Below are 20,231 nucleotides of genomic sequence, written 5' to 3'. Positions count from 1 at the left end.
ATTTGCAGAACAAATAACATTATTTGCTGACATTGTTAGATCTGAGGTCAACCTATACATAAAAATACTGACATTGGGGATGCCTGGGGAGCTCATTGGTTGAGAGTCTGCCTTCAGCTCAGGTCGTGATCCCGGAATCCTGGGATTGAGTCCTGCGTGGGGCTCCCTGCAGGGAGCCTGCTTCTCCCTCTGCCTGTGTCTCTGCCTCTCTCTGTGTACCTCATGAATAAATAAATAAAATCTTTTTAAAAATTAATAATAATAGTAAACAACTTAATTTAGCATTGTTAAGTCAACTAGTAATCACTAAACTAATGAAGTAGTTGATTTATTATTACTGCTATTACTATTACCATTTATTGTTATTATTAAAATACACAGGAACCTCTTTATTATTTTAGAAATAAGTTTCAGAATCCAGAAGTTCTAAAAATGATAAAAGGGTAGTTGTTGATCACTTGACACATGATTGTGTAACTCTGCGGTCAAGTGGAGGTTGAGAGTGCATGTGTGGCACCCCTGGCACTCTCTCCTCCAGGACTCTGCTAGCCTTAAAGCTAATCGTGGAATATATGCACTCAGAAGGGGGTGATTCATAGTGAAATTAACCAAACAGCCAGAGCAGTGAAAGATTCTGCGTCCAGGTAATTTGCAATGAATTAAAGCTCTTTTTCTCTAATGTCTTGTTAAAATTTAATTTATACATCTGAAGAAATACATGTGATGACTCTATAAATACATGGCTGTTCATACATTTGCTTTAACTGGAAATCCCGCAATCTCTACTTCCTGAGACACAACCAAGAAAAGAGAAAGTAAACTAAAAATGGAGAAGGGAGTATAGGAAGTGGGGAAACTATGTAGTTATGGACAACACAAAGCACTTACTATGTGCTGGAAGCTAGACTACTAGGCGTTTCCATGTTTTATCTAACAAGCATTTCAGAGTCACCAAAATGGATGATGTACACTCTACACATGTACTATTCTTACGTGTACGCTTAAGGGGTATTTTCATTTATTTCAGGTACAGGTGAACACCTTAGGTGTTCCAATTCTCACCAACACCAGACTAGAAATACAGAAAGTTACTCAGGCAAGAATTCTGACAAGGGCAGAAAATACAAGCCATAGCAAGGGAAAAGAAAGAAAAAAAACATACATAAGAACTCTCAAAGAAGCATCATCCAAGACCTTTTTGTGTGAGAAGCAATCAGCTTATTGTCCTCAGCCCTTCTCTGATGACATCCCCAGCTCAGCACACACATTCATAGTCCTCTCTTACCCTCTGAAGCCTTGCAGGTTTCATTATGAAGACAACTGAGTGTGTAATATAGTTTGGAAAGGTTTTCATCAGAATATGCAAAAAATAAAAAAGTCCTTAAGAAGCAAGTATCACATAAGTGACAAATGACAGACTAGTAACTGTAATGTAGTTTTGACCAATTCATAACGAAACTATCTGCTGGCTTCTGAAATTACTCAATTTAAGATATTTTCATGATCCTACAATACGCATCTTTATAGCTACATAAATTATTTTCAACTATTTAAAATTTTGGCCATACTGGTCTTGCCAAAAAAAAAATCCCCATTTAGACATGAATCATTAATACTTCCCATTGATTGAATATAAAGACCTTGAGAGCTAGATTGGTTTTTAACTTATGTTCAGTATGGCCTCTAATTTTTAAATAATATTGTTATAGGTCACATACCCTGTTGTCCAACCCTAACTGAAGAAGTAGCTCTATAAGGGGTGCCTATTTTCTAGATTTTATGATGTGTATTTACTTGTTTTTGTTTTGGGGGTTTTTAACGTATTTATTCTTATGTAGTATGTACTTTAAAAATAAAATCTGTTTGATAAAAATATTCTACGTTTGGGGGCACCAGAGTGACTTAGTTAAGCATCTCTTGATCTCAGGGTCATGAGTTCAAGCCCTACATTGGGCTCCCAGAGTAGAGCCCCTTTCAAAAAAAAAAAAAAAGTATTCTGAATCCCAACAAAATATTATGCTTCTTAATGACTGGCTAAGGGGCACTTCCTAGTTTTCATCTTATTTCTTCTTGAAAAATAAATCCTTCAGAGATGGAATGAATAGGTTGGATTTTTCTTGCTCCTTATCATACAATTTAAATCCTATGCTTCTTCACTAGGGACCAAAGAACATCTCAATATGGTTGTCACAAACAAAAGGTGCCAACAAAGAGTATATCCCAGGAGGAAACTGAAAGTTATAACCATCCTTTTTACCCAGCCATACCAATAAGAATCTGCTATTTCATTATACTCTGAACAGTGAAAACCACAGTGTTTTATTCCAAAAAGTGAACCAGAAAATAACGGCTTGCATCAGAACAAGCCCACATGCACTGACTAGGTAGACAAGATCAAAATAGAAGTACTCATAGCTTCTTGTGGAAATGTACCTAAGATCAGAAAGCTTTTCAACAGTCACATATTTTAACTCACAATTTGTGGCATCCAGTTTGGAAACATATTTTCTACCCCTTTTATCAGAACAAGCCATCCATGATTTCTATCTCAACTGCCTGATGAGAAATCAAACCTTTTCCAGAAAGCACTCATCTGAAGGTCTCTTGCTGGCTGTCAGGCCCTCTGCTTATGTGCCCTTTGTGGTTGCATCCTGCTCAAAGCCTCACTGTCCATCTGTGTGCATCTTCAACATTTACAAAATGTTCACAGATACCATGGATCCCAGTGATGTCCTTGTATACTTTGCCTTATTTTTCAAAAGGTTAATATTAATCATAATTTGACTCCCAGGCTGCTCCTTTTTTGAGTCCCATTTTTTTCAGTGTCCAAACCAAAATAACATTGGCATGTCACCAGCTACGAAGACCTGTGGGACAAGAATGCAAAGTGAGGCACATAGACAAAAGTGTGTCAACACAAAAGACAGAAAGGATAAACTGGATAATCAAAAATTGTATTTTGAAAAGGGTGTCTCACCAGTCAAATCTAATTTTCCTTGAAAATTACATAATTAACTTTAATGATAGAGTGTATTTGTAACAGTAAAAATATAGTTTATTAAAACATCTGTCCTGATCTGTGGTTAACTGGTATTTTTCAGATAAAATGTGTGACTGTACCACAGGATTTCTTATTGAAAATCACACTGATTTCTTTTCGTTTTTGACTCCAAGAGCCTGTGGCTTCTATACACAAAATTTGATACCTTGACCATATAAATTATCTTACTATAGCAAACTGTAGTCCTTGCTGAAAGTTTAGAGTCCTACAATCAGTATTTTACCTAATTCTGTAGTTAGCAGAAGTCTTGGATAAGAGAATTCAAAAGTTTGGAAGGACTTTTTAAGGTCAATGAGTCTCATACCCTTTCTCAGTCACGTAAAAGAAAAACAGTGGTCTGAAGAAGAAAGGAGGTAATGTGCCCAAACGCTACAGCTTGCTGGCTGGAAGAAGAGTCATAATTCCAGCCTAGGGAATTTTAACCAATGTATGTTCACTCTTTTAATCTAAATGTGGTCTTAATTTTCATGTTTTTCCAATCCCTTTGTCTAGTTTTCCTTTCCAGCTTACCATCTCTCATTTTAGAGAAGACACTTGTTCTTTTTCTCGATTTATACCCTTTCTGGGGAATCTCCTAGAGCTGGGTTTTTTTTTCCCTGAACTGTACCCATGCATACACATGTGTGCAGATGCACTCACACACACATACACACACACACACACACTTTCCCTTCCCTCTTAGGACCCTCCATTTGCCAGATGGCTGGGTGAGTTAAGGATGCATCTGATGCACTAATGGAAAAACGAGAGTATCAAAACCTTAGGAGTTCCCAGGAAGGTTTCATTACTCTGTATTTATGAATGCTCTCATCTAGAAAATACAGCAGTCCATAAACAATGAGATTACAAAATCTTACCATCGGAATCAGTCCTAGAGATGCCGAGGTCCAGGGATGTTGTGATTTGCCCAGCATCCCTTACCAAGCTGGTAATTAGAAGCAGCGAGCCCTTGTTGCCACAGAATTATCCACTCCCACATAGACAGTGAGATTTTAAAAATAGTAAAATGGGACTTTGTGCATTTCCTTCTTGCCCTGAAAGGACACAACTGTTTGTTTACAATGTTTTCATTGTTGAGTAACAGACAGTTAATGAAATTATTTTCACTCATGACTCGATTACCTATTTCCTTTATACTTATGGATTTTATAGCATCAACAGGGTTTTTTTGTTAAATATATGAAATTTATTTTACAGCTCTATGAAAAAGTTGCGCTTCTTCTGACAAATTTAGGTAAGTGAGACCCTTCTTATTTCATGGCACAGTATTGTAGTCTGGGAATTATCTTTTTAAAGATGTCTCTGAAACACTGCTGAAAAGAAATATATTCTTTTTATTTTGAATTGCATACATTTGCCTTCAACAGGACATTTTCAATACATCTAGTAATTGGGGGATCATTCCTATTTAAAGCTTTCAAACCAGTCATAAACATTATCTCTCAGGAGCTAATGTAATTTAAAGCAGGTTTTCTCTTCATGCACAAAAAATATAGTAGCACAAAGGGAGTGAATAAAATGCCCAGAGCCATTTAGAGTTCATTTGCTATCGCCTATAATTTTTATTTAATTAGAGATGGATCAGGTTCTCGTGGCACATGAATCCACAGCAAGGTTAATTGCTTTGAAGACTGGGGGCCTTTTGCCAGGAATGTAGGCCGCCTATCCATTACTGACATTTATAGAAATAACATTCATCTGGACAAGTCACCCCTGAGAACACTTCTCTGACTTCATAAAGCATTAGAACAATCTGGTAGCTGACTGTACCCTGCACATTTTCCACGTTTTCAAGATGTAGAGATTGTCCCAATTTTATTAATGAAACATTAGTCATTTTACTCTATGCAAGTTGAGAAAATTGCATGCTCCCACACACATACACCTATTGTAGCACGTTCCCATAGGTAGCTTGTCTGGAGGGGGAAGAAATCACAAAAGTGCCTTTATTTATAATAATCATTATAATACAAGATGCCATTGATTGAGCCTTTCTATCTGCCAGATACAGAGCTAGCTAGGTACCAGGCATGTCTCCTTTAGTGTCATTAAAATCCTCCATCATTACCACCCCTTGCCCAAAAAGGCAGAAAGAGGCTTATATCCACAGAAGAGGTAACTGCATTGGCAGATTGTGTCCAGTGGCACCTTGATCCAGGCTGGCAAAGGTGCCAGGGAGATACAGCCCTGGCCCATCTGTGGCTGGGATGCCTGGGCACCCACCCAGCTGCCTGACAACCTGAGAGACCTTCCTGTGTAACCAATAGTTCAGTAGCAGAAGTGAAGTAAAACTAACACCCTTTAAAGATACTTTGTCTTTTTTTCCTTCAACAGCCTTGTTAAATATGATTCTCCCTCCCTTTCTCAGATATGCTTGCAGCAAGCATTTTGAGTGATAATTAGCGGAAAAGGAATTGATGGGGTAAAATAGTAAAAAGCAGTTAGAAGCTTAGGAAATGTGGAAACAGAGAACATACGATGGCATTAAATACATTTTCTTTGGCATTGCTTGGGTTGAGGATGCAGTTCCTAGGGAAGGAAAGGTAGGTGCATTTGACATGAGGTGTCAAGTTGTACGTTTGATTCATATTTTGATCCTAACACTGTCCAAAGAGCATTTGCTTTATGGAAGTCAAAATACAAGGAGATGAGAATTGGTGCCTGACTGAGGTCAGGATACTGTAAGATACAGATGGTGATATACAATTAAAGCTCTAAAATGAGGTCATCCCCTTGGTATTTGTCTATAAGAATGAAAAATGATGGATGAGGGTGACAGGCACAGAAGTCAGATAGTCTCAGCATTCTGAGAGGGGGTCTGCCTCCCTCTTATGCAGCACCAGGCATTTCACCAGAATAGAATTTGAAAAGAAGGAATTAATAAGGAGCCGGGAGGGGACCTGACCCCACCCAGGCCCTACCCCACAGGTGGAAATTAAGGGCAAAAGGGAATGAGGCCCCTTCAGCCTGGCTGTGTCTCCTCCAGGCTCTCTGAACACCCCATCACAGCAGAACAAACCAGTTATTCCATACCCTCTGACACATCAGTCAATGCTGCTCCCTGCACCCTTGTTGGGACTGTTCTGCAAGCTTGAGGATCCCATGGGTGGTCCATTCCATCCCATGCCATACATAGGCAAACTGGGGTCTCCTGTGGCTCCCTTAGGACACCTCTGCTCCCACCCTATGTGTACAGGGAGTGGGGCAGAGGGAGCTGAGGAGGGGTCAAGTGCAACCTTGCAAGCTCTACTCCCCTTTTGTCCACAGAACAGCCTCGCACAGAGTCCGAGTGGGAGAACAGCTTCACCCTGAAGATGTTTCTCTTTCAGTTTGTCAATCTGAACAGCTCCACATTTTACATCGCATTCTTCCTTGGAAGGTAAGGACCTGGTCTCTCCATGGTTCTGCAGGCCAGGGACAGAGCACTCAGCGGTCGCTGATGAGGGTGACAGAGGAGCACCTCCTTTAGAGTGATCTATAAAAGGGTAAAAAGAGATCAGCCTCCTCCTCTCCCTTCCCATTCCCCTCCTGGAGAATGGTGGCTCCACTCACAAGTGACCTATGTACCATTTCTTGCTAAGGTTCACAGAGGAAAAGCATTTGCACAAGTGAAGGATGGATTTTAAAACCTGTGGGCTCCCTCTGCATCTGAGTTAGGCCCCTGGATCTCACATCTATATGAGCAGGGGTCCTAATGGGGAGGGTGGCCTGCAGTGTGTCCTGGACTTCTGCCTTCACACAGAGGGAGGGATATCCAGACAGGAAAGGGCTGACACAGGATGCCAGAGGAGAGTGGGCAGCTTCTGAATCCAGCAGTGCTAGGATTGGGAAAGGCTCCTGTGTTAAGTAGTCAATGTCCTATAAATTCCTTTGCACTGGGAAATATTTTGTGAGATAAGAACCAGAAACGGGTGACTTTTGGGTTTTGGTGGGACGGATACAGTCGCTTCCCTCAGTATCAAGCTACTTCAGTGTGGACTTCTAGTCAAACAGTAAAGCTGTTTTTTTTTTTTAAAACTATTATTCAAAAAGATCAGAATGTGTTTCAGTCCAACATGCTGTGTGTTACACAGGCCAGAGCACTTATTTAACAGAAAATGTTCAGAGTCACATGCAAGCAGCAAGGGCTGGCCTCTGTGATCAGCAGCCCAGACAGTTCAGAAGGAAAATTTTCCCTGGAGAATTCCAGGAGCTGCAGTACGTACAACAGCCCTGGAGTTTCCTGATTCCCTCAGACCTGACTATACCAGTCCTTTTCACTGGAGGGTGTGCCAATCTGAGCATAATAGTCAACAAGAGCTTAGACCTACAGATACTAATGGTTTGTTTTTCTGTGTGTTGAAGATTTACAGGACACCCAGGTGCCTACTTGAGGCTGATAAACAGATGGAGACTAGAAGAGGTCTGTATCCTTCCATCACTCCTTATTTTCTACCCCCTTGCAGTAAATAGCCTCGGGCAACTTTGTGCAGATTAGAAACCAGACACTCTTTCTTCCTCTCCATTGATTCTGGAATCTCTGTGTTTGCTTACCTTGCAGTGCCACCCTAGTGGATGCCTTATTGATCTCTGTATGCAAATGGGTATTATAATGGTGCTAAAGCAGACCTGGAATAATTTCATGGAACTTGGCTACCCGTAAGTACCATAGACCTCTACCATTGAGATGCAGCATTGCTCATTATTGGCTTTTCTAGGTGTGGCAAGTAAGATAAGCAATGCAGACTCAGCAGTTAGGCCAGTACACGTGCCTAGAGCTCAGTGTTCATGCTCAGTGACTCAAAGGCAGTCATGAAAGTAATAAACGTTGGCTCTTTAGGAAGATTCAGTATAAGGAGTATCAACAGATAGTGAATATTCTTTTAAACAAAGTCTCCATGGGGCCCTAAATATTGAACACTTGCTTGCAGCTTCTTTAAATAATGCCTCCGACCCTGAGGCTCTAGCACTGTGAGGCTCTCACTAGTTATGACCCATTAACTAGAGCTCTACTCCCCCACCCCCATGATAAATTAGGATTGGTAATTTTTTTTAAATGACCTTAAATTCAAACTGTACAGGAAAGGAACTTATGGAAAAGAGGAAAGTTTAGGGATGCAGAAAAGAAACCGGAGTCAACGTATCTTAACCAGCAAAAATATGATCATCTAGTTGATAATAGTTTAAGTTGATGACAACAGGCAAAAAGTTGAATCATTTTTGTAAAGGTAACCTTGACTTCTGCTCTGTTTGTTTAGCTCTGGTCAGTGAAGTTTTAAAGAAACATAAATCAGCAACTTCTATTTCTGCTTTAATTCCACACCTACCGGTTTTCATGTCAGCTTGGTTAGAGAACTCTAGGTTTCAAAGAGGACCACTCATCCAAAACAATTAGCTAGAACTTGGTTCACTTCGAAAAAGTCACCTCTTAGCTCTCAAAACCTATGCCAGCAATTTTCCATTCTTAGATTTATTTCTAGAAAATGTTTTCCAAGTGCCTGATGTTTTCTATAAAGCTTTTTTATAAATGCATAAAATTTAAAAATTAGCACAACATGCTACTTTAAAGTATAAGCCATAATTTATTAAAATGTCAGAGACATTAAGAGAACATTTTATCTTCTAGTCTAATATGGATAGAGAGCAAAATTGTGAAGGAGGTCATTTGTCTTTGATACCCACCCCATTATTTCCTTTATTTTACAATTTGGGGGCTATTTTTGGCATGTCTACTCTTGGTTACCCCTCAATTTGTCCTTGTCCCCTATAGCATGCAGACCTGATCCCCACACCTATTTCCTCAACCCTGTTCCATATCATAAGATGCACTCCTGAACGTTATTGACGATTAATGTGAGAACCTTACCAGTGTAAGCTGCATTTTACCAGGAATCAGAGCCCCTGTCGAGCTCACACTAAAAGCAGGCAAGTTGTGGATGTGCAGACTTCAGTGTGCCAAAAGAGGAAGCATTTAGTGGATTTGCAGAACTTCCAGGCCCTCAGTCAGAATATGCAGGTCAGCGTCCACATGGTAAGACTGCCCATGGGTCCTGAATTAAGTCAGCTAGGCCAAACCTTCCTCTACTCTGAGGTCTGGGTGTTGCCGTGGTGCTAGAGGATCAGTTTCTAGATGTTCTTAGTCCCCTACCCAACCTTCCAAGGCAACACGGAACATGAGACAATTTCACGAATAGTTAGAAAGTCATTCTGTTCACTTGCAAGTGCAAATGCATGAGATATAGCCATTGATATTGTCTTCCTAATCCAAGGTTTTTATTTCCTTAGCAGCCTATCCTAAATATTTTTAAACTGTGGTTCTGTATTTGAACTCTGTCTTATTACTTAGGTCTTGTGAATAGTCATCTATTTCTTTTTTAAGGAATTGATCTTGTTGTGCAGGTTAATTCAGAATTGGTGGACCAGAAGGAAAGTACGACAAGAACGCGGACCTGAAAGGAAAATAAGTTTCCCACAGTGGGAAAAGGACTACAACCTTCAACCCATGAATGCGTACGGACTCTTCGATGAGTACTTAGAAATGAGTATGCAAATCTCCTGTTTTATCCTATTAATTCTAAATGCCAGTTCTAGATCCCAAACTATATTCAGCTAGACATGCATCCTCTATCATCGAGGCAAGCAGTGTGTGGTTGTTCTCTAGCTGAATGAAGAGGAGGGAGTTTCTTACTTTAAGAAGCTCAATCCATAGAGATGTTGCCAAAAGCCTAGTCCCTTCAACCTCTTCATGACATCGTGTCCTGTCCCTCGTAATCAATCACCAGGAAACAAAAATGGGTTGGAAAACTTGGTGAACCAAAAAAAAAGGGGGGGGAGTTATCACTCACAGCATGATTGATTCATTCATTTAGCAGACATGTATTGAGCTATGCTATGTACAAATAGATGCTATGTTTGGCACTGGAGCTACAAGAAGGAATAAGGCATGGTCCCCACTCTTAAAGAGTCCATGGGCTAGAGGGGGGAAAGCTAGAGATATAAAGGGTAGGTGTAGTAAAGTGTCGATGCTGCCAGGATCCATCAGCAGCAGGTATGGGGAGCAGCCATTTCTCTTGGTGGGGATGGCAGGAAGCTGGGAACACTTAAGCTATGCTACACTTCTATTTAAGGAATTAGATTTCTTTATTAATCAAACCCAAGCTATTTATCTTGTACATTGTACATGTACCCAAGCAATGTATCCAAGAGCATGGGCCATGGAAACAATACCAGGGTTCAGATCCTAATTCTATCACTTATTACTTATTAACTATGAAACCTTGGACAATCTCTGTCTCAATTTTCTCACCTCTGAAGTGGGGATAATAATGAAAGTAACTACCTCAGAGGGTTTTTGTGTGGATTAAATGAGTTAATGAACAGAAGGGCTTAGAGCAATGACGAGGCTCATAGGATACACTTGGTACATGTTATTTGTATCATCATTATTATTTTCCTGTTCTTTTCTCCCAGGGGAGAAAAGTTTAAAAAATTGCTTAGCAAATATATTGAGTGTGTACCAGTTGTTGTCTTTTTAAAATTATGATTAAGCTCTGTAACATTGGGGTAAGAGTGGCTAGGGATGGGCGAGAGTGTGACTTCTGAAAGTAGTAGTTCTGGGAAAATCTGAAAATTAAAGGAGAGGTGGAATTGATGTTTAATGTTATTAGATTGCTTATGTCTTAAGTATCTAGTGATGTTTCTTGGAGGATGATATAATTTAGGAGAAGAAATCAATGTGGGCATTAATAATAAAACTTAATAAAGGAAATTCATTAAGAGAACCAACCATTTTGAGGTCTTTTAATGGACTTTCTCCCATAAAGAAGGAAATGAACAATAATGTTGGTATATTGAGTGCTTGAAAAGAAACTTTTATGTGGCTAGAATTAGTAGTGTTCCAAATACTGCAGTAGCTGCAGCAGGAAACAAATCTCAGAAGCATCACAAGCAGACTAGTGAACCCTGTTTCCTTCTGTTCTTCTCATTTTGTTTTCTTAATGACTTCCCTGCTTTGTTATTTATATTTTTAAATGTATTCATTGAAGTATAATATATAGTTCAGAAAGTATATAAAGAACTGTACAGATTAATAAATTTTTACAAATTTACCAATCTCTACAGGTGAGAATTTGGCAAATTACAGCCTTCAGGCCAAATTGAGTCTACTGCCTGTTTTTGTAAATAAAGTTTTGTTGGTTCACAGCTAAATCCATTTATTTACATATTATCTATAGTTGGTTTTGCCCAACCATAGACTTGAGTAGTTTTGACAGAGACTATCTGGCCTACCATGCCTGAAATATTTATGTCTGGCTCCTTAAAGAAAATGTTTGCCATGTCATGTGGTCAATCAAGAAATAGAATGTTATCATTATATCATTATCAAAGAAAGCTCTTTGCTTTCTCTCCAAGTCATAACACCTTTACTAACCACTCTCTTGATTTCTAATACCATAGATTAATTTTGCTCTTTTTTTATCTTCATGTGAATGAAATTGTACAATATGGACTGATTTATAACTGGCTTCTTTCACTCAATAACATGTGTATAAGATTCTTCTGTGTTGGTACAGGTAGTAAACTCTATTTTCATTGTGTAGAGTATTCCTAAAATGTATACCTGAAGCAAAATTATGCAGCAGGTGGAGTTTCTCTTTGATACTCACCTCCATCTTGAGGCACATGTAGGGTTTTTCTTTTTTTTTTTTTTTTTGCATTTCTACTCCCAGATACTCCCCAATGTTCTCTTCTTCACACAGAAGAAGAGCTTAAATTCTATCAAATAATTTTCCTAATATACTAAAATGTTTCTTCTTTATTACTGTGGTGAATTTCACTGATTTTTGGTGATATTCTTAAAGTCGTTATACCAACCCAGCAACTTGAGGGAAATACTTAGTCATACTTTTTTTTCTTTATTTTTTAAAAATATTTTATTTATTCATCAGAGACACACAGAGAGAGAGAGGAAAAGACATAGGCAGAGAGAGAAACAGGCTCCATGCAGGGAGCCTGATGTGGGACTCGATCCTGGGATTCCAGTCAGCTCACAAAAACTCAGAAAGGCAATTCAGTGAGTTCAGGAATAAAATTAATGAACAGAAGGATGTCTTTATCAAAGATATTAAAATTATTAAAAAAGAACCAAGTAGAAATTCTGGAGCAGAATAATTCAGTGAATAAGATGAAGAATGCAATAGAGAGCATGGGTTAGGTGACAGAGCAAGTCAGATGGAAGAAAACATAAATGACTTTGAGGATATGAATATAGAAATAATTCAGAAGAGGATAGAGAACTCAGATTTTTTAAAAATGGAGCAACCCTATGAGAGGTATCAGATTCAATCATAATAGCAAATATAAAGAAAGGGAGTCAGAGTTTATTTAAAGAAAAAATAGCTGAGAACTTTCTAAATCAGGGAAAGGAATTGAACATACAAGTGCGCAAAGCTAATAGAACACCATGTTATCTCAATGCAAAACAGATCAACTAAACACCTTCTCCAAGACACATTATAACGAAAATGTCAAAAATCAGTAATAAAGAATCTTAAAGGCATTCAGGGGAAGAAAAAGTAACCTGCAGTGGAATCCTCATTAGTCTAGCAGCAGATTTCTCAGAAACTCCACAGGCCAGGAGAACAGCTTATTTACTGAAAGATAAAAATTACCCACTAAGAATACTTTATCTGGCAGTTATCCCTCAGATATGAAGGAGAAATTAAGGCTTTCCCATACAAATAAAAGTTAAAGGAGTACACCACCACTATACCTGCCTTGCAAGAAATGCTTAAAAGAGTTCTTCAAGCTGAAACGAAAAGATGCTGATTGGTGACTTTGGTACCATATGAAGGTACACAAAACTCTGGTAGAGGTAAAAAAATGAATTTGGAATAGAAAACTAACCTTATAATAGGATAGTGTATTAACCCTTTAACTATAGTATAAAGGTTAAAAGAAAAAAGCATTACAAATAACTATAGCTACTATACTTTATTAGTGAACTTACAGCATAAAAAGAGGTAAATTGTGACATCAAAAACATGAAAATGGAGGAGTAAAAAGTGTGGAGGCTTTATAGGCAAATGAAGATGAGTTGTTATCAGCATAAAATGGACTGTTTTGCCTATGAGATATTTTATATAAGCCAGATGGCAACCACCAAGCAAAAATGTGGAGTAGATTCATGAAGCATAATAAAAGACTGAGCATATCACAGTGGAAAACACAAACTTAAGAGGTAGACAGAAAGGGAAAAATAAACAATATAAGTACAAAACAACCAGAAGGCATAAGGTAAGATCACAGTAGTAAATCCTTACATATCAATAGTCACTCTAAATGTAAATGAACTCAGTTCACCAATTAAAAGGTACAATGCGACTGGATGGATTAAAAAACAAGAGCCAACTATATGCTGCCATTAGGAGGCTCATTTCAGCTCTAAAGACACACATGGACTCAGCGTAAAGGAATACAAGTAGAAACCAAAAGAAAGTGGGATTAGCCATACTTGTGTCAGACAAGATAGAATTCAAGGCAAAAATGGAAACAAGACAAAACTCTTATAAAATAATAAAGGGATCAATACATCAATATAATAACAGCAGGGGACTTTAATACTCCACTCTCAGCAGTGAATAGATCATCCAGGTAGACAATCAACAAGGAAACATTGGAAACGAACCAAACATTAGGCCAAGTAGGCTTAAACACATATAGAACATAGAACGTTCCATCCAATAGCAGCCGAATACATATTTCTCTCTTATGTTCATGGAATATTCTCCATGATAGATCATATGGTAGGACACAAAACAAATGAGCAAATTTAATAAGAGGACTGAAATCATACCAACTAACTATTCCAACCCCAATGGTATGAAACTCAAAATGAGGAAAGCTTTAAATCTACAAATTTTGGAAACTAACCAACACACTTCTGAACAACTAATGGATCAAAGAAATCTAAAGGAAAATAAAGTATTTCAAAAGAAATGAAAATGGAAATACAAAATGCCAAAATGTATAGGAAAGACAGTTAAAAAAAAAAGATTCCAGTACAATTAACATACAGTGTTACATTAGTTTCAGGTGTACAGTACAGTTCTGTACATTACTCAGTGCTCGTCTATGATGAGTGTACTTTTAATCCCCATCTATTTTACTCATCACCCTACCCACTTCCCTTCACAGGAACTGCTAGTTTGTTCTCTATATTTAAGAGTCAAGGTTTTTGGTCTTTTTTTTTTCTTTGTTTTTTTTTTCTTAAACTCCAATATGAATGAAGTCATATGGTATTTGTTTTTCTCTGACCAATTTCACTTAGTATTAGACCCTGTAGGTCCAACCATGTTGTTGCAAATGGCAAGATTTCAGTGTTTTTATGGCTGAGTAATATTCTATTGTATATAAATACCACCCCTTCTTTATCCATTCAGTGCATCTATCAGTGGACTCTTGGGTTGCTTCCATGTCTTAGCTATTTTAAGTAATCCTGCAATAAACATAGGCGTGGGTGCATTGTTTTTTGATTTTGTGTTTTTGTAGTCTTTGGGTAAATACCCAGTAGTAGAATTACTGAATCATATGATAATTGTATTTTCAATTTTTTTGAGGAACCTCCATACCGTTTTCCACAGTGGCTGCACTAGTCTGCATTTCCACCAACAGTGTACAAGGGTTCCTTTCTTCCCCCACACCCTCCCTAACACTTGTTGTTTTCTGTGGTTTTTATTTTAGTCATTCTGATGGGTATGAGGTAATATTTCATTGTGGGTTTGATTTGCATTTCCCTGATGACGTGATATTCAACACCCTTCATGCGTCTATTCGCCATCTGTATGTCTTTTTTAGAAAGATTTTATTTCTTTATACACGAGAGACAGAGAGAGGCAGAGACACAGGCAGAGGGAGAAGCAGGCTCCCCACAGGGAGCCTGATGCGAGACTCGATCCCAGGACCCCAGGATCATGACACGAGCCAAAGGCAGATAGATGCTCAACCACTGAGACACCCAGGGGCTCCTGTACGTCCTTTTTGGAGAAATGTTTCTTCCACGTCTTCTGCCCAATTTTTCATTGCATTAGTGGGGGCAGGGGTGGTGTTGTTATAAGTTATTTATATTTTTTGGATATTAATCCCTTAGCAGGTGCATCATTTGCAAATATCTTCTCCAATTCACTAGGTTGTCTTTTTGTTTCCTTAATGGTTTCCTTTGCTGTGCAAAAGCTTTTTAGTTTTATATACTCTCAGTAGTTCATTTTTGCTTTTGTTTCCCTTGCCTTAGAAGACATATCTAGAAAAATGTTACTATGGCCAATGTTGGAAAAATTACTGCCTGTGCTCTCTTCTATGATTTTTATGGTTTCAGATCTCACATTTAGATCTTTAATCCATTTTGAGTTTATTTTTCTATATAGAGTGAGAAAGGAGTCAAATTTTATTCATTTATGTGTAGGTGTCCAATTTTCCCAGCAACATTTGTTGAAGAGATTTTTTTCACATTGCACATTCTTGTCTCCTCCATTGTAGATGACTTAACCATATAACTGTGGGCTTATTTCTGGGCTCTCTATTCTGTTCCATGATCTATGTGTCTCTTTTGCACCTGTACCATACTGTTTTGATGACTATAGCTTAGTAGTATATCTTGAAATCTGGGATTGTGATACGTCTAGTTTTGTTCTGTTTCAAGATTGCTTTAGCTATTCAAGGTCTTTTGTGGTTCCATACAAATTTTTGGGTTTTTGGATTAGTTTAGTTCTATGAAAAATGATGCTGGTATTTTGATAGGGATTTCATTAAATCTGTAGATTGCCTTGGGGAGTGTGGACATTATTATAATGTTAATTCTCCCAACCTGTGAGCATGGAATACATTTTCATTTGCATCCTCTTCAATTTTTTTGATCAGTGTTTTATAGTTTTCACAGTACAGGTTTTTCACTTCCTTGGTTAAATTTATTCCTAGGTATTTTATTATTTTTTGGTGCAATTGTTAAATGGAATTGCTTTCCTAACTTCTCTTTCTTTTACTTTGTTATTAGTGTGTAGAAATACAACAGATTTATGTATATTGATATTACATTCCACAACTTTACTGAATTCATTTATCAGTTTTGGTAGCTTTTTGGTGAAGACTTTACGGTTTCCTATATATATATATATATCATGTAATCTGCAAATAATGAAAGCTTTACTACTTTCTTAGCAATTTGGATGCCTTTTCTTTTTGTCTGCTTGCTGTGCCTCGGACTTCCAGTACTATGTTGAATAAAAGTGGTGAGAGTGGACATCCTTGTCTTGTTCCTGACTATAGGGGAAAAGCTCTGTTTTCACCATTGAGTATGATGTTAGCTGTGGGTTTTTCAGATATGGCCTTTATTATGTTGAGATACATTCCCTCTAAACCTACTTTGTTGAGGATTGTTTTTTTATCATGAGTGGATGTTTTATTTGTTGAATGCCTTTTCTGCATCTATTGAAATGAACATCTGGTTTTTATCCTTTCTCTTATTGACATGATAAATCGTGTTGATTGATTTATGAATATTAAACCACCCTTGTATTCTAGGAATCCCACCTGATCATGGTGAATGATTTATTTATGTATTGTTGGATTTGCTTTGCTAATATGTTGTTGAGAATAATTGCGCTTATGAGATAATAGCTTGTAGTTCTCTTTTTATGTAGTGTCTTTATCTGGTTTTGGTATCAGGGTAATGCTGGCCTCATAGAATGAATTTGGAAGTTTTCCTTTCTCTTCTGTTTTTTTGGAGTAGTTTGAGAAGAACAGGAATTAACTCTTCCTTAAATGTTTCATAGAATTCATCTGTGAAGCTATCTGTCCTGGACTTTTCATTTGGTGGAAGTTGTTTGATAACTGATTCAGTTTCGTTGCTAGTAATCAGTCTATCAAATTTTCTATTTCTTCCTGATTCAGTTTTAGGAGATTATATATTTCCAGGAAATTATTTCTTCTAGGTTGTTCCATTTCTTGGCATGTAATTTTTCATAATATTCTCTTATAATCCTTTGTATCTCTGTGGTATTGGTTCTTATTTCTCCTTTTTCATTTCTGATTTTGAGTCTTTTTTTTTTTTTTGATGAGTCTGGCAAAAAGTTTATCATTATATTGATCTTTCCAAAAAAATCATCTCCTGGTTTCATTGATCTGTTCTAATATTTTTTAAATTTTCTATTTCATTTATTTCTGCACTAATCTTTATTACTTTTTTCCTTCTACTGGTTTGGAGTTTTGTTTGTTCTTTATTTCTAGCTCCTTTAGGTATAAGCCTAGATTGTTTATTTGAGGTTTTTCTTGCTTCAACATAGGTCTGTATTGCTATAATCTTCCCTTTGAACAGCTTTTGCTGCATCCCAAAGATTTTGGACCACTGTGTTTTCATATTCATTTGTCTCCATGCATTTTTTTAAATTTCCTCTTTGCTTTCTTGGTTGACTCATTTAATTTTTTAGTAGCATATTATTTAACTTCCATATATTTATGTTCTTTCTAGATTTTTCCTTGTGTTTGATTTCTAGTTTCATAGCATTGCGATCAGAAAAGAGTTATAATATAATTTCAGTCTTTCGAATTTGTTGAGATTTGTTTTGTGGCCTAATGTGATCCATTCTGGATAATGTTCTGTGTGCACTTGAAAAGAGTATGTATTCTGCTGTTTTAGGTTGGAATGTTCTGAATGTATCTGTTAAACCCATCTTTTCCAATGTGTCAATTCAAAGCCACTCTTTCCTTGATGATTTTCTGTTTGGAACATCTATCCATTGATGTAAATGGAGTGGTAGATTTTTCTACTATTATTGTAATATTACTGATTACTTCCTTTATGTTTGTTAATAGCTGCTTTATATATCTGAGTGCTCCCATATTGGGCCCATAAATATTTATAATTATTGTATCTTCTTATTGAATTGTTTATAAATAGGTAGTTGTCCTTTTTTCTCTTGTTACAGTCTGGTTTGTTTTGTGTGTGTGTGTGTGTGTGTGTGTGTGTGTGTGTGTGTGTTTTGTATCTATTTTTGCACACTGCTTATTTTTTATTTTTATTATTTTTTAAAGTTATTTAAGCAGCCTGTTTTAAGGTCTATTTTGTCCGACATAAATATTGCTACCCTGCTTTCCATTTGCATGATAAATGTTTTTCCCTTTACTTTCAATCTGCATGTGTCTTTTCATCTGAAATGGATCTTTTGTAGGCAGCATATGGATGGGTCTTGCTTTTTTAATCATTCAGTCACCCTATGTCTTTTGATTGTTTAATCAGTGTACAAAGTAATTGATATTTAGGTACTTAGTGCCATTTTGTTATTGATTTTTATGGTTGTTTTGTAATTCTGTTTCTCCTCTTGCTCTCTTCTCTCACAGGTTTATGGCTTTCTTTAGTGATACACTTGTATTTCTTTCTATTTTTTTTTTTGTATATCTATTACTGATTTTTATTCATATTTACCACTAGGTTTATATATAGCATCTTATGCATATAGCAATCTATATTAAGTTGGTGGTTACTTAAGTTTGAACCCATTCTAAAAGTACTAAATTTTCTCCCTCTCCCCCACATTTTAGATATATAGTGTCATACTTTACATCCTTTTATTTGGTGAATACTTTGATTTTTACAGATATACTTAATTTTACTGCTTTTGTGCTTCCTACTTTTCCTTCTTCTGGTCTTTCCTTTCCAGTCAGAGAGTCCCCTTTAAAATTTCTTGTAAGACTGGTTTAGTGGTGATGAATTCCTATAACTTTTATTTGGGAAATTCTTTATCTCTCCTTCTGTTCTGAATAATAGCCTTGGGGGATAGAGTTTTCTTGGTCACAAGTTTTTCCTTGCAGCACTTTGAGTATATCATGCCACTTTCTTCTGGCCTGAAAAGTTTCTGTTGAAAAAACAACTGGATAGCCTTATGGGGTTTCCTTTGTATGTAATTTTTTTCCCCTTGCTGCTTTTAAAATTTTGTCTTTATTGCTACTTTTTGCCATTTTGATTATTATGTGTCTTGTATGGACCTCCTTTGGGTTGATTTTGTTGGGGGCTTTCTGCGCCTCATAGATCTGGACTTCTATTTCCTTCCCCAGATTTGGGAAGTTTTCAGTTTCATTTCTCAACTTTTCTGCATCCTTTACCTTCTTCTCCTTCTAGAATCCCCATAATGAGACTGCTATTCTGCTTAATGATGTCACTAAATTCCCTTAATCTATTCTCATTTTTTTAATATATTTTTTTTCCTATTCAGTTTGGTTGTCTTCCAGGATTCTGTCCTCCATGTCACTTTTGCTTCCCTTGATCTACTATATTCATCTCCTATAGGGTATTCTTAAGTTCAGCTATTAAGTTCTTCATGTCTTATTGGTCATTTTTTTTTATATTTTCTGTCTCTTTCTTTGGAGTGTCACTGAGATCCTCCACTTTTAAGTCCACTGAGTATTTTTATGACCATACTTTAAATTCTATCAGGCATATTGCTTATCTCTGGTTTGTATAGCTCTTTTGCTATGATTTTGTTCTTTCATTTGGGACACATTCTTCTGTCTCATTTTGTCTAACTAACTCACTGTGTCTGTTTCTTTGTGTTAAGAAAGTCAACTGCATCTCCTGGTCTTGAAAGTAGTGGCCTTTTGAAGAAGAGATCCTGGACTGACCTACAGTGCAATGTCCCCTGCTCACCAGAATTGGGCACTTCAGGAGTATCTCCTATGTGCGTTTTGTATGCCATACTACTTGGGGCTGAACCATGTTTGCCTTCAGTCATCTTCAATAGCTCTCTTTGCTTGTTGTGGGCACCATTTAGTCTCTATTTTGTTAGTGGGCTAGTCTGGGGTCATCTTGGGCTTGAGTAGGTCAAACCAAGCATTTGCTAGGGTTGTAGTCACACCAAATTGTACGGTACACCACTTCTTTGTCCCCTGAGAGGCTTTTGTTGTTGGGCGGGGCCTGCAGTCAGACCAGATATGTGCCCAATGCTGGGGTTGCAGTTGGACTGGTAAGTATGGTTTATCTTCCCCTCTCCTCAGGGCATGAGTCACTTTGGAGTGCTGCTGGCCACTGTGGGGGCTGCTTACACAATGCCACCTCTTTGGAACTGCCTTAAATGGACTCCTGCCACTGGTGGGCTGGATGGGGCATGTTCGTAGGAGAGCATGGCAGCGGAGTGAGCTGTTAGCA

General features: G+C 37.5%; 1 protein-coding gene across 1 annotated transcript in view; it reads left to right on the top strand.

The window, feature by feature from the left end:
* Positions 1-20,231, top strand: part of ANO4 (anoctamin 4) — a 348,320-nt gene that overhangs the window by 301,782 nt on the left and 26,307 nt on the right. The window contains exons 17-21 of the mRNA XM_041738605.1: positions 4,259-4,295; positions 6,329-6,440; positions 7,406-7,463; positions 7,602-7,699; positions 9,440-9,582. Of these exons, the coding sequence (XP_041594539.1) occupies positions 4,259-4,295; positions 6,329-6,440; positions 7,406-7,463; positions 7,602-7,699; positions 9,440-9,582 (448 nt within the window). The remainder of the gene's footprint in view (positions 1-4,258; positions 4,296-6,328; positions 6,441-7,405; positions 7,464-7,601; positions 7,700-9,439; positions 9,583-20,231) is intronic.

The sequence above is a fragment of the Vulpes lagopus genome, chromosome 23, assembly GCF_018345385.1.
Source record: "Vulpes lagopus strain Blue_001 chromosome 23, ASM1834538v1, whole genome shotgun sequence".
In the NCBI taxonomy this organism is placed as follows: domain Eukaryota; kingdom Metazoa; phylum Chordata; class Mammalia; order Carnivora; family Canidae; genus Vulpes; species Vulpes lagopus.
The sequence above is the reverse complement of the archived record's forward strand: the minus strand, read 5'-3'. Positions and strand labels throughout refer to the sequence as shown.